Raw genomic sequence first — 13924 nt, forward strand, 5'->3', positions numbered from 1 at the left:
CTCCAGTCCAAACACACTTACCTAGCGGTAGTCGAACAAGAAGTTCAACTCCTTGCCCACAGCACAATTCTAGAATACCTCTAGACCCTAATTTAAGTCCTCTCCGCCCTAATACATCGGAACAAGGACCTTCTAATTTACAAACTTTAGAAAATAATAATAATAATAGGCGAACTTCTAGTCGCTCGGCCAAGCCGCCATCACGCTATCAAGCCGGATTTACTTAACTTTGTTTTAGGTAGCAATAAATCCAGTCAACATTTACTGGCAGTGCCTATTACTACAACTCATAGCCTTAATTCCCGACTTGAAGCGCTAAAAAAAGAACAGGATGAAAAGATATCCTTGTTTTGATAAACTCTATTTTTCTTATTTACTTATAAGTCTTTTCTACTTTTGTACTTTTTCTATAGTTATTAACGCTACTGGACCTCCTTTTGAGGATATTAATGACGTGTCTAACAAACTTAAGGTCATTCATTATGACTGCTCTAAAATGAAAGAAAATAAAATGTATGCTTTAACACAAGTTTCTCCTTGCAAAATTACACCCGAAAATATTCAGATGGTTGATACACATGTAACACTTTATCAACGGTCTTATCGGACCTTTGTTAAAGCTCTTATGTGCAAAGTCACTGCAATGCTCATTCGTTATAATTGTGGTATGTTTTCCCATTCATCAATTGTACACAACGCTCCAATAATAACATACGATATTATTGTTTCACCCGAACAATGCCTAAATGCTAATAAAACTGGAAAAATTACTGTTACCGAATTTGACGATGAAGACATGGAAATTGATATAAAACATGGAATAAAAACTGTCTCCTATAAAAACCAGGGAGTTGATCTTGAAGGTGAATCATCAACATCTTGTGATAATCGTGGTCAAATTAAACACTTCTCTTTTGAAACCCTGATGCAAGAAACTGTACTCGATATTGATCTTAATGACAGAACTGTCTATAACAGTCAAGGACTAAAACTTCCTTGTGCCCTCTCAGAAGGAGGTTGTCATTCGACATCACTCGACCCCTTTGCATACAATTGGGAGGCACCGGAAAATTGTATAGTTACTAAAAGATTTTCACAAAACGCAAAAATGCTAAAACATGAAAACGAACTTGGTAACGTACAGTATTTCATAGTGAGTGATGAAAAATCGGAGACGCCCTATGAAGGACCAGGAACGTATTCTCCTGCTGAAATGGACATAAAAATTAGAGTAATTGATGAAAAAGAAAAGGTGTGTGGAAAACCAGAATTTATTTACAGAACAAATTTAGATTCTTTATATGTTTCTTATAAAGGCGGATTTAATATGAAGACTGGCAAACCTTATAAAACAAAAACTCAACAATTTTTTCATAAACTTCGTGTTGAACCTGACAATAGCCTAAGTGTAAATGGGTTTAATAGGAAGCCTTCAGATGAACAGATCCGAACATCCGACAACGGTTTTGTTGCATGGGAACACTTAGACAAAGACAAGTTAGACTATGATCTTAACCTTGCGGTAAAAATGGATTTTGTCATATATCATAATTACATGCAAATAAAACAAGCATGGAAAGGTTTGGTCATAGAGCAATGCGAACTTGACCGAACTCAAAAACAATTGATATTAATGCAGGCTATCCAAAACAATCGTTTAGCTGGATATATGTTAACCGGCAACCGCTCCATGTTCTTAGACACAGATGGTAGCATAGGTTGGCTGTACCACTGTCCAAAACGAAACTCACCACTTCAGGTTCCTGAACAGTGTTATGATAGGATTCCTATTCATTATGATGGTAGGACTATGTTCGTCGACCCAATTACTCGACAAACCTACCCTTTTGCAAACGAAGTAGATTGTGTTGGAGGCTACAAAAATGCCTACCAATTAGATATTGATAATGAAAATTCATGGTACCATTTGATGCCAGCACCTGTTCCTTTACAACCGCCAAAAATATTCTCTTCAAGAGTTATTAGTTCTATTCCAAAATTTACCGGTTACGAATCGCAACGTGCCTGAATTTACACACCAAATCAACTTAAATCGTTTTGGGACAATATCTTGCATTCGGAAGCTTCAAAATCTGTTTTGACAAAAATTTCAAGAGAAGTTCTAGAAGGAAGAAGCATAGACTATTCTCAAAAAGATATCTATGCGTCAGCAATGGGAATTAACAGACAAATTTATCTAGATTCTCTTCTTTCACCTACATTTTTTACAGACCAGTTCAAAGGCACTTTTGGAATCATCACTTTTTATCTGGAAAAAATTGGAGTTTATTTTGCTTGTTTCTTGTGCATAAAATTCTTAACTGATGTAATCGTAACAATCATAAGAGCGTTCGAAATCCACAAAATATCCAACAAAACAATGGGTTTTTGGAAAATTCTATTAGGAGCAACATATAATCTTTGTATCTTATCGTTCTTTACACCGGTATTCTCTAACGAAACCAAACCGTCGGCCCCGCAGAACAACAATCATTTTTTACCGTTTAGTAATTACAAACCTTACAGCACAATAGAAAAAACTTACAAATGCGTTGAGGATCAACCAAGAGAAAATAAAATTGATGAGCATTGTCATACAGAAAATAACAAAGTAGAATACCCAAATCTGGCGTCACATCAACCACAACCACAAAATGATGCAACCATTCTAAGTGTGGTGGCACCTCCTTAAAGCTGTTAATAAAAAAAATCATCTTTTTCATAAAAAAATAATTTGTCTCAAAAATCAAAAAAAATTATTTGTATTAAACTCTATAAGTTAATTAATATCTTGTTTAGATACACCTCAAGGATGCTATGCTATGCAACCCAAATTCATAAAACAGCCTAACGCTTTATTCATTCGATTTGGACAATACACCGGACATATAATATCCTCAAGTCTTTCCGATTTAAAAACTACTGTAACTATTAGAGTTGCATCTTTCTACTTCAGTGACATTATAGACTTGGACGTACCGCATTCAAATTTTCAATACTTCTCATTGTTAAGAGCCCTGATTGATGACACAATTACTTTTGTAAACATTGGAGTCGAATACAAAATTGTTTCAAAGCGTTTGAAGAAAAATATTATTAGACTTTGACTTTTCCTGTAAGAGACATGTGTGGATTCCTTCCTTGCTTTTTAATTCTTATAATCCATTTTCAACTATGTAATCGCAACTATGTCTATCTAGCTATTGCCTGCACTCTTCCCATACTCCGATTTTGCCTCAGTGAATCCGATTGATATATTATCTATAAATATCAATCGTTGTCAATAATCCTCTTTTCAGAAATAATTGACACACCCTTTTTTATCCTTTTTTTTACATTTACATACTTTTATACATAGTTTTGAAATGAAAAACAATAAGTTAATTAACAACTAAAACGCTTCCTTTAATGTACTTTTTGTTTCAAGATAGACTCGTTACAATTTATCAAAAAAAGAAAACTTTTGAAGAAAATCACGGAGACATTTTCCCGCAAATCGTTATAAATTTTGAGTTTTGGGACACTTGGGAAAACGATACTGTGATTTTAACCCCTCATTCGTTGTATTGGAATTATTTCGTGTATTTAGCACAATTCGACCCTAATAGTCTGCCAAATGAGCTAGATCAGCAAAATGATTCATTTAACTAATAGAAACTTACAAATCAGAATCGGAAACCAAAATTTTGAGCTATTAGCCGTATACTATGTTTCCGCTATAAGTATAATGACTTTCGCGAAAAAACCCATGACAAATATTTACAGACTTTTAACTATTTTCATTACTCATCCTCAGTTCGCCGAATTCACCATTATTCTAGCATTCAAAGAGAACTCGGTATTTCAAGTACAACATCCAATCTACATTGCTTAGGTATCATTCTAAACTATGATATTTGCAGTTAACAATAAATTTGTAGAGTTACAAAAAATTCAACGATCTTTTGATGCATACCCAACTCCTGTACCTACTATGCTAGTAACGCTCAAAGAAATCCAAAGTGAAAAAATTTGTTTAATAATTATTAATCCTCTTTCAGTTCATTGGAAATTCTTCCTATTTATTCTAGAAAACCCAAACTGTGTACCTCACAATCTTTATTTTGAATTGCCGAAAAGTGATTGTTCTCCAAACGATTTCATTACTAAAGAATTGGAAACTATTAACAATTAAAAGCAGCAATGATATTTTCATACCAAAACTGCCTTATACAAATACAATTTTTTGAAAAATCATTTGTCACGACAAAAAGCAACAGAGTAATCCCACAATTAATACTCCATTTTGAATATTTAAACACTTGGACTGATGGAACCATTACCTTAACACCATCTTCCCCCTATTGGACATTCTTTATAAATATATCCCAAGCTTTAAATGGTTCCAAAATCCCTTTTAATTTAGATCTCCTATAATGCTGTTCCACTTTGTTGAGCGACTAGTCAAAGTAGAATCCCTCGAGAAATCATTCATTGAAACTCCCACTGCAGAAATAAAGCCCTGTATAATCATACATTATACTGACTACGAACGTGGATGTGAGGGTTCTACTCGAGTCACCATGGGAATGATGCACTGGGAATTCTTTCTCGCACTCATCGATATCGAAGAGCACTTCCCAGTCAACTTGGGCGCTCTTCAGTAAAGTAATTTGTTTTACATAACTTGCTCTCCACAAAAATTTTTTTTCTCCTTTCCTCTTCTTCATTTTATTCTATCCTTTTTTTTTCTGATCAATTTGTTCTTTTCCCCTCATTTCTTTCCAAATTGTTAAAACTAAAATGATTTTGTTTATTGGTAAGGAAAAAATTAAAATTGTTAAAGTAGAAAGATGGTTCAATATTTGTTTCACACAGTATAAAGCATGTATCAAGATAACTTATATGTTTTTAAGCACCGGTACCATTAATCATTATTACATTTATCCAAACGAGAAACACTGGAATTTCTTTTTTACTATTGCAGATCTAAATGTAACTATCCCCAACGAACTTGAACACCATGGATTAGAACTCGTATACCCGAATCTTTCTAATTTGTCCTTATAATGGGAAACATTCTGAAGATATCGTCTCAGCAACCTCAAATTGATACAACCCCTAAAGTTGAATGCCCTGTTTGTTATCTCCCTTGCCGTCAATTCAAAAAATTGCACAAAAACCCAAATGGTCAGCCCCCGCATTTTGCTTGCATTCCTTGTAGAAACGAATTATTTAAATATTGGAACCAACCTAAATGCCCCATTTGCGTAACTCCCATTTATACAATCAGTCATTGCCATTATTTCCAGTATGATTCTTGTCAAGAAATCAAAAAGTTATCCACTTGCCACAGCCACTTCAAAAGCCTACACCCTGAAAAATCAATTTGTTTGCAGTGTATGACCTTCACAACTACTAAATGCCCCTTATGCAAACAAACAATTGACCCAAACAACCCGTGGTAAAATCCTTAATTCAAAACTACCTTCACAAATTATCCAAAATGTTTATTCCCAAAGTACTTGATTTTTTATTAATGGCCCTTATGATTATTGCAGCAGCCTTCTCCTTCGTTTTAACCGTTTTTCTCGTAGTTGTAAGTATTCCTTTCAAATTTTTGATGTTAATAGTTATATTAGTAATAGACCAAACAATAAAATCCCAAAATAATCAGCAACCAAATCCCCCAACTGTGCCAATCCCATAATTCCTTCCAATAACAATCTTTCAAAAATGAATACAATTGACAAAGAAACCAATACTATAGAATCCAAACCGGTCTCATTAATTTGTTTATGCTGCAGACGTGAAACAATTGTTTTCAAGAAATTACACGAAAACCCCCCTAACGAACTACCCCACGTAATGTGTCTGCTCTGTTACCAATATGTTATAAACGATATGGGCTACGATTTTTGTCCTAAATGCTCTAAATTTAATGTTATCTTTTCAATCTTTAACTGGTTTCAATGTGATATTTGCAAACAAACAAGATTTCAATACTCTGTTGCAAAAATGTTTCATCACAGTGATCATAAGCCCGTCAACTTTTGTAAATTCTGCGTAGAAGATTATAAATTATGCCCTCGTTGCAAAAAAACAACCACATAATCTAAAATGAGTCCAAGAACATCCAAAATTTTACTTCCTTCCCTAGTTTTATTTTTAATCCAATCGATATCCCTAATTCAATTCAGTTTTTACCAGGAGCAAATCACCTCCTTCACCCTAGTTCTGCACTACTCATTGAATTGACAAAATGTAACCCATAACATTGTTTATTATTCTATTTGTTCTCTAATGCGCATTGGCAATATCCCTTTTTATTAATCACTACCTCCTTTCCATTTTCTCCAGATACGGAAAATGACCAATCTAGACCTATCCACAAAAATATTTATCTTAATCCTAATTACCTTGCTTGCAATATCGTTCCTTATTAACCTCATCCTACTGCAGTTTCTCAAAGGTTTTCCTGTTTCTATCTAAGGAAAATAAGAGAACAGTCACTCGATGGGTCTTTCACAATCCCTATTCGACGGTTTCCGTTGGTTCTATCCCCATAAGGACATTATCTGCCCTATATGTTCACGAAAAACCGTTATTGTAGAAAAACTACACAAGCAATTCCCCAAAGAAAATCCCCACTATGTATGTATTCCTTGCAGAAAAGCACTTTTTAAAAGATACCCAAACCCTAAATGTCCCATCTGTCTTCGACCTTGTCTTCCCGTCCTGATAACATCCTACTTCCGATGCAATTTATGCAAAGAAATGAAAACAGAATTAGGAGTAACAAAACACCCACATTTTTCCCAACATGACGAACACCGATTCTGTCGAGTGTGCATAAATAAGCAGAAAAAATGTCCCATTTGCAAAAATTTTTTAGATGACGTTGTCTAATAAACCAAAAACAACTCAAGTACAAACGATCTTTTTTTCTCTCTTTTAACTTTTCCTCGGGAAGGGGTTACCTCAGCTTTCTCCAGCCTGCCCCCCTGGCTTTTGAACCTAAATAATTCAGAACACTAACACGATAACTGAAAGTTCCAAAAACGACCCGAAAAATTTCCTTCTTTCAGCTAAAGCAAGGTTGTCTCCCCAGCTGCACGGGTCGTTGCAGCCGTGTTAGTGTGACGCACGCCCCAAGACTCACACCTCCGGGCAGCGGAGAAAGACGTACTTGTGCCAGGGCTGCCCGCCTGGCATAAGTATAAAAATTTTTTTTATTATTGCCCCCCCTCCCTTTATTAAAGTTAACTTTGCATTTAGCAAAACAAACGATTTTCTACCAAACTTTATTAACAAATGCATTTAGCATTATAATTTTTAAGTAAAGCAGTTAGCAACAAAACCTTACAAAAACATTTTTACAATAGAATACTTTTTTATATTAGCAAAACAATTGCAAACTTGAAAGGAAGCCATAATGTGTGATATTGATGACACAGGCTAACCAAAATCAAAATATTTTAGATCATTAACAAAGAAACACTCAGAATGACTACCAGACCCACACTCGCAAGCGTGGTAATCCCCAATCAACATCAACAAGTGACAACACAACAAGAACAAACACAAACCCACTCTTCCCAGCCTCCTATCTTCTCAAAGCCTCCATTTACAACCATTGCACCTCCATCAACTTCCAGTCAATATGATCCGCAAAACACTTGGATAGTTAATCGCAAGAGACCAGCTCCAGGAAATCATCAAACCAATCACGCTGAAAAAATCAAGAAATTGTCAAATATTAACGACCTGTTAACGGAAGGTGATAGAAAAAACATCCCTCACTGCCTAGACATACAGAAAACAAGAGAAGCGAAAAAAACCTCAAATATGCGCTAAAAACTGAGTATAATAAATTCGCCGTATCCGAAAGGGTCAAAGTGAGCAATATCACTACAGGAGAAGACCTCTTCATGAAAGCAAGCGAACTACCCATTCTTAAAGACTTCTCTTTGAACGACAACCAAAATATATGGAGGATTAAAAACCGAAATCCGACCACAAAAACGTATAACATCAGGAACAATCAGCTGGACATTTACGCTAATGTACCATATGCGGCTATAACTGCTTTTCCTTCAACTAATGAACAGAACGAAATCACGAGAGAATCCCTAATTTCGGAAAATACGAGATTCAGACAGGAATTGTTCATCAAAGAGACGGAATTGCAGGAACTGCAAATGAAATTCGAAAGTCTGCAAATGAGCAATACAGAGAAAGGAAGAACAACAAGTGATGACTACTGGAGAAGGCAGTACGTCCTAACAAAACAGCTACAAAAAACAGAAGAAAGCAACCTGAAGCAAATTAACAAAGCATTTGCTCAGAAGCATCTTGAAATAACGTCGGCTAACAAAAAGCTAGGAATGGCAAACAAGGAATTAGTTGAACAGGTCAAACAACTGAACTGCAAGTTAGAGAAAGAAAAAATGAAGAGGCAAAAACAAAAAAACTAATAAAGTCACTGATCCCTAAGCACGAGAAGACCCCAGAGCCATGCGATGACAGTCAAGATATACAAGAGGTTCTTTTGATCGAAGACGATGGAAAAAGTCCAGTGCCAAGTCCAGTCATTTTGCCCCCAGAATTTTTCGAATAATACAGCACAACATTATCGCCCTTTGCGATTAATTTTATAGCATACCATTATCGCCCTTTGCGATTAATTTCATAACTATCTGAACTTGTAGTAACTCAATTATATGTTCCAAACGCAATAAAATTATATACGATGCAATATAATTCTTTTTTTTAATCATTTTCTTTTCTATCTTAAAAATCGGGGTGAGCTGTAGTATTACGAGAGCCGTTACAAATGAGCGGATAATTAATCCCGCATTAGAGCGAACGTATTTAGGCGCTAATTAACCATTCTTTCGCCGCGCGCTAAACAAACTAACGCTTGTTAAGACTACCAGTACACAAGTATTTAAACAACTCAGTTCGACTTATTTAAATAACACAACTTTAGGCCTGGATCTCCTCGCTTATATCCAGGATAGAAAATGTACATTGTTGAACGTAGGCGGCCTGTAAAACCACAGTTTCTTTTGATTTAAATTACTTCTGCTTTTGACAGTTGCAATGCAGATCTTTCCCCCCAAGTTCAATAAAGATGAAGCAGATTGCTTCAGGGGAAAAGACAATAGAGTCTCATAAAAAGCCCCCAAGAAAACCATAATTGTTGCGGTTTTAGAAGAGGGGAAAAGCAGAAAACAGGCGCCTACGAAATCAATAATTGATGCTCTCAGCTTTTTAGATTTTTATTATTTTTTGGAGTTTCAATAATTTTTCCGTGAGATAAAAAAGAGTTAATTCTCTTGCCTTCTCGGCCAATAGGAAAATTAAGAAGCACCTCACTATGAACGTGAGTTTGTGATTCGCTCCCTATCGGCCCAAACGGAGCTGAGAGGAATTAATTGTTTCTCTCAGCGAAGTGGGACGGAATAAAATTAGAGAGACAAATAACAGAGCCAGCGACGAGCAGCAGACAACTGCTTCATTTTTCTTGCAAAATAAATTCCTAAATTTAAACAGAAATTTTAGTAAAGATTTCCAACTTAGCAAATTTTCCAACAGAACATACTTGTGAGAAATCAACTGGAAGAAGTTTTCATCGACACAATCATTTAACAACAACACAATCGAGTAACAGCTCAACCCGGTTTAATACTACTCAGTGTAAGCTTGTTCATTTAAACTATCTATTTAATTAATTGAACTTTTCAGCCCCCCAACTACTTTAAATTGAGACTTATAGCACAGACAGGTCTTAGGCATATATCTTTGCCTTCGATTTGTTATATCTTTTGTCAAGTTTGACTGGCATACATAAAGAGATCCCGTATTGTGTGATCTGTAGCAGCCCAGCCAAATTTGATAGATGGAGTTTGCGAAAAGCTAATTAATTACACCATCTGCGCTCGACAGGCTTTCCGTTGATACCTCTCGTACAATAAATATTTCTCGACCCACTAAAGCTGACTTAACAAAGAAAACAGCTGAGCATGCAATTCCTCTTCCACTAAGGGAGGGGGTCAGAACAAAGGTCGGAACAAGTATCTTGATGAAATTATGGTGATTTCTCATCAAGTGCACGCCATCAATCAGACAATTATCAAGATAAGTCAGCATTTCTATATTTTAATGAAATTTAGATTTGCTATTGCTTTGAAAGCTTCTGCAAAAAGTCGAAATGTTAGTCATGTCACCTGGAATATAATCATTTCTTATCATGTGCTTAACTATCATAAAACAAGTAGACGCACCCCATTCCGCCATTACTTTCATTATACCTTAAGAGGGGCTGTAATTAATCACTTACGCAATAAAACTCCAGCCCTGGTCCGGATGAACGAACAAAAGCAACGTAAGAAATGTTCGGTATGCTAGTTTTGTTCCTCTTCAATCTTAAGATATCGTCTAGATTAAATAGGAATTACGGAAATTTGTTTCTTAGTCATAACTGTAGCTTTCTAATTGTTAAAACTTCAATCCTATTATGTCATTCTTCTCCAGGAGTCGACTTCGTCATTTTGTCACTGGCTGATGTCGTAATATTAACATATGGCTCATTCGGTGACTTCGGAGCTCTCTTCGGCACCAACAGACTCCCAGTATACTACCCAATCAAGCATCCTTCACATGACGAAACAGGTGTGAACAAAGGGCTGCCGGGATTCAAGGGTCTGCCTTGGACCATTCTGAACAAAAAATTGTAATATATTTTTACAACGTTGATCAATGTTTCTCTCTACTTCATGCTTTTAAAGCGTAACAAGTCATCAAGTTTCATATTCTGTTTTCTTTTATGCAATTTGTAATACACCTACAACTGCAACTTTGTATAAAACTCTTATTCATTTCGCACACCCAAATCACTATCTTGATCTCTTAATTACGATTACGTACAACTATGCCGACGTAATACTATGCCGAAGTTTAAGAGTGCCGAAAGTGAAAATAATTTCAAGAGTGCCGAAATCATGAAAAGAGACTTTATGTGAATTCAAGAGCATCTAAAGTAAATTTAAAAATAATTTCAGAGTACACTGATCACGGATACGTGCAAGAAAGCCGACGTTATAAAGAGCCGACGTTAGAAAGCGCCGAAACCTGACTTGATTTAAAAAGAGCCGAAAGCAAAAAGTTCCCTTTAATTACCCTAAATTGTTAGTTGATTACCAAGAAAAGTACGTAAGTGGGTTAATTGTTCGGTTGTGATAGTTTCATATCAAGTCCCATAAGCCGCTAAAGCATGGCCATGGCCTGCGATAATTTCAAGATTAATTTTCATTAATTCGCTTTCATTTTCTTTTACTAGAAAATATTAAAATTTCATTTCTCAAATACTCGGTTATGATTGGTTGAGAATTTGGTGGTCTCATTTCAGAAGGCAATTTAATTGGCTGCGAAGTTTATTTTAATTTATCGACTAATAATATAAATAAATTTTCGCTGTAAAGGTCTCAATTCTACTGTGAACATCATTTTGTTATGCTCTCAATTTTCTCTCAATCTCAAGTAATTCATTTTTCAAACAGTTGAAAAATGAATTACTCATAACTCAACAATAAAATACACTGCTTTTTAAATTTGAGAAACAGTGGTTTTTCCGACCGCTATGTTTACAACCCGAATTTCATTGTAGCATGTGGTAATATAGCAGTAGGTGGCCAAAGTAAGAAAGGGTCACGATCTTGTGCCTCAATTTGGCTGAATAACATTTCGGTTAACTTGGTTTGTAGGCTAACAGTGTCTGGAGACCGTTTGCATAATATGGTTATACGGAATCTTAGAAAACATACTAAGACCATATGTGGTTCTTACTAATCATTGCAAGATCATACTAAGACATTTTGTATGTTTTATATTAAGCATAATTTTTTGTACAATTACGGTTATTGTAATATTGTTCCTCCGATTTGTTCCGTGCTTCGTTGCAGAGAGAAGCGCTTGAACTAACTCTGGGGCATCTTCTTTTGAGCACCTAACTGTGATTCTCGTTGTAAATTATCAATTTAATGTTTTTACCTAACATGGGAAGGGTAATCTTCAGATAACTGAGAAAACATTCACACGAAAGTACTTTTTCTTTGCCTTTTGTTAGTAATGGATAAGGTATTGTTAGAAGATAGATTAAAACCAGCATGTTTGAGTTATCTATCAAACTGTACAGTGGGGTAAGAGCAATGATGTCCTTGAGTCTAAAACAAGTTTTTAATGTCTGAGCCTAATTCAGATAATAAGTCTATCAAGTGGAGTAGACCTTGTCGCCACCACATCTCAGCAGTCAGCCAACCCTAAAAATCAGGCTTTTTGAATTAGAAACCTTGCACCAACAACATTTGATTTGTGAAATAAAATTTTCTTGCATGCAAAACAGTTTTTCATATCTATAACAAGGGCAGAAGCTGCTATCTATAATCCGAGAATCTGCTTTAGAAGAGTTTGTTATCAACGATTCAGTAAAAGCAAAACCTGTATCGTTGAAACACAGATTTAGCTTATCCTGTTTACGTTACTACAAAAAAATTGTTCGCACTGTTTAAAAATTGGCCTTAAGCGTATAAAACATTGCAACACAAACGAAATCTTTGACAATCTTTATCCCGGATTGACCTTTCTTGGGAACCATATCCAAGAACAATATCCATAAAGGCCATGAAAAATTTCTTAAATGATCTTGCTCTGGTTGCCAAGAATTCCATATATGATTCTTATATGGCATCCAAGATTTCAAATATATTTTTTGTTCCAGGAGCACCCTCAAACAACCCATACGACATTTAAACCTTTGCGCACATAATAACATCCATTTGTTATATCCATCTGATAACTATCAACTGGATATCAGAAAAACTGGGTATCAGAAAGCTATTAAAATTTTAGCAGACAGACCCATACACGTTCTGTTTTTCTGCTATACGTCGATATGTAACTGTCATACACTATTTGAATTCGACAGTCACTTGCGATGCGCGTTAACTAACTTCTTTCAAAAGTATGATTCGCGGAGCGAGATCGGAATTTATTTTGCTTTCGCTTACTTGCGGTGCGAGAGACAAAGAGAGAGAAGCAACTGATTTTGAATTAAGAACTAAAAGTAAAAACTCAAGTGCTTGTAAGCAACTGAAAAAGGTTTGATCAAACATGTCTGATCACGAAGCGGGAAATCAAGAAAGGAAAGGATGAAAACGAACAATTTGATACAAAGAACGAAAGTATATGAAATGTTGATGAAAGGCAAACACATTGAACTAAATTAAATACATCATATGAAATTCTACTGCACCAAATAAAAAAATGAAATATAAAGTATCCAGGGGGATTGTTGCGAGAAAAGCAAAATTGTGATATTAGCAATTTTTCTTGTTGATAATAAAAGTAACAATACTTACAAATTAATATTTGGTCCCCGGTGAAATAAATAATACCATTATATGCACTGGTTATCATAGCTAAAATTATAATAATACTAATTTATGGGTTTACAGTTATGCAGTTTTTGTATGCAAAATTAACTAGTCAGACATCTCTTGATTTTCAGCTTCGAAAACCGTCAATGATCTCACCAACGTTGGAGAATCTTGCTCAAGAATTGATGGAGCTTGCGGAGCAGGTGCTGAGACTTCTCCGATAGTCAAAGAAGTGTTAGTTTCTTCAGGCTGTTGGACAGCAATGTTTTGCACAATTTCAACAACCGATGCAGGTGGGGTTGAAAATTCTCAACGTCTCCCGCTCGGCGTGGACGTTTAGGAGGAGCTGTAATTGTTGAATCGGAGGACGAATTGTCGAAACCGTTGTATGAAAGTCTACGGCGGTTTCTATCCGAGGATCTTTTAGCCTCTGTAGTGGAAGTTGCTAGAGCGGACGGTGGTGCAGGTTGAGGAAGAATTGTCATTTCGCTGTGTGAAGCGGTGTT

The 13924-nt window shown here is 35.6% G+C and overlaps 1 protein-coding gene across 1 annotated transcript in view; it reads left to right on the top strand.

Annotated features, from left to right (window-relative positions):
* The window catches only part of LOC142342701 (uncharacterized), a 257026-nt gene extending 246286 nt beyond the window's left edge, over positions 1 to 10740 (top strand). The window contains exon 8 of the mRNA XM_075394207.1: positions 10519 to 10740. Within this exon, the coding sequence (XP_075250322.1) occupies positions 10519 to 10721 (203 nt within the window). The 3' untranslated portion in view covers positions 10722 to 10740. The remainder of the gene's footprint in view (positions 1 to 10518) is intronic.
* Positions 10741 to 13924: the final 3184 nt, after the last annotated feature.

The sequence above is a fragment of the Convolutriloba macropyga genome, chromosome 7 (genome assembly GCF_964194025.1).
Source record: "Convolutriloba macropyga chromosome 7, txConMacr16.3, whole genome shotgun sequence".
Lineage (NCBI taxonomy): Eukaryota > Metazoa > Xenacoelomorpha > Acoela > Convolutidae > Convolutriloba > Convolutriloba macropyga.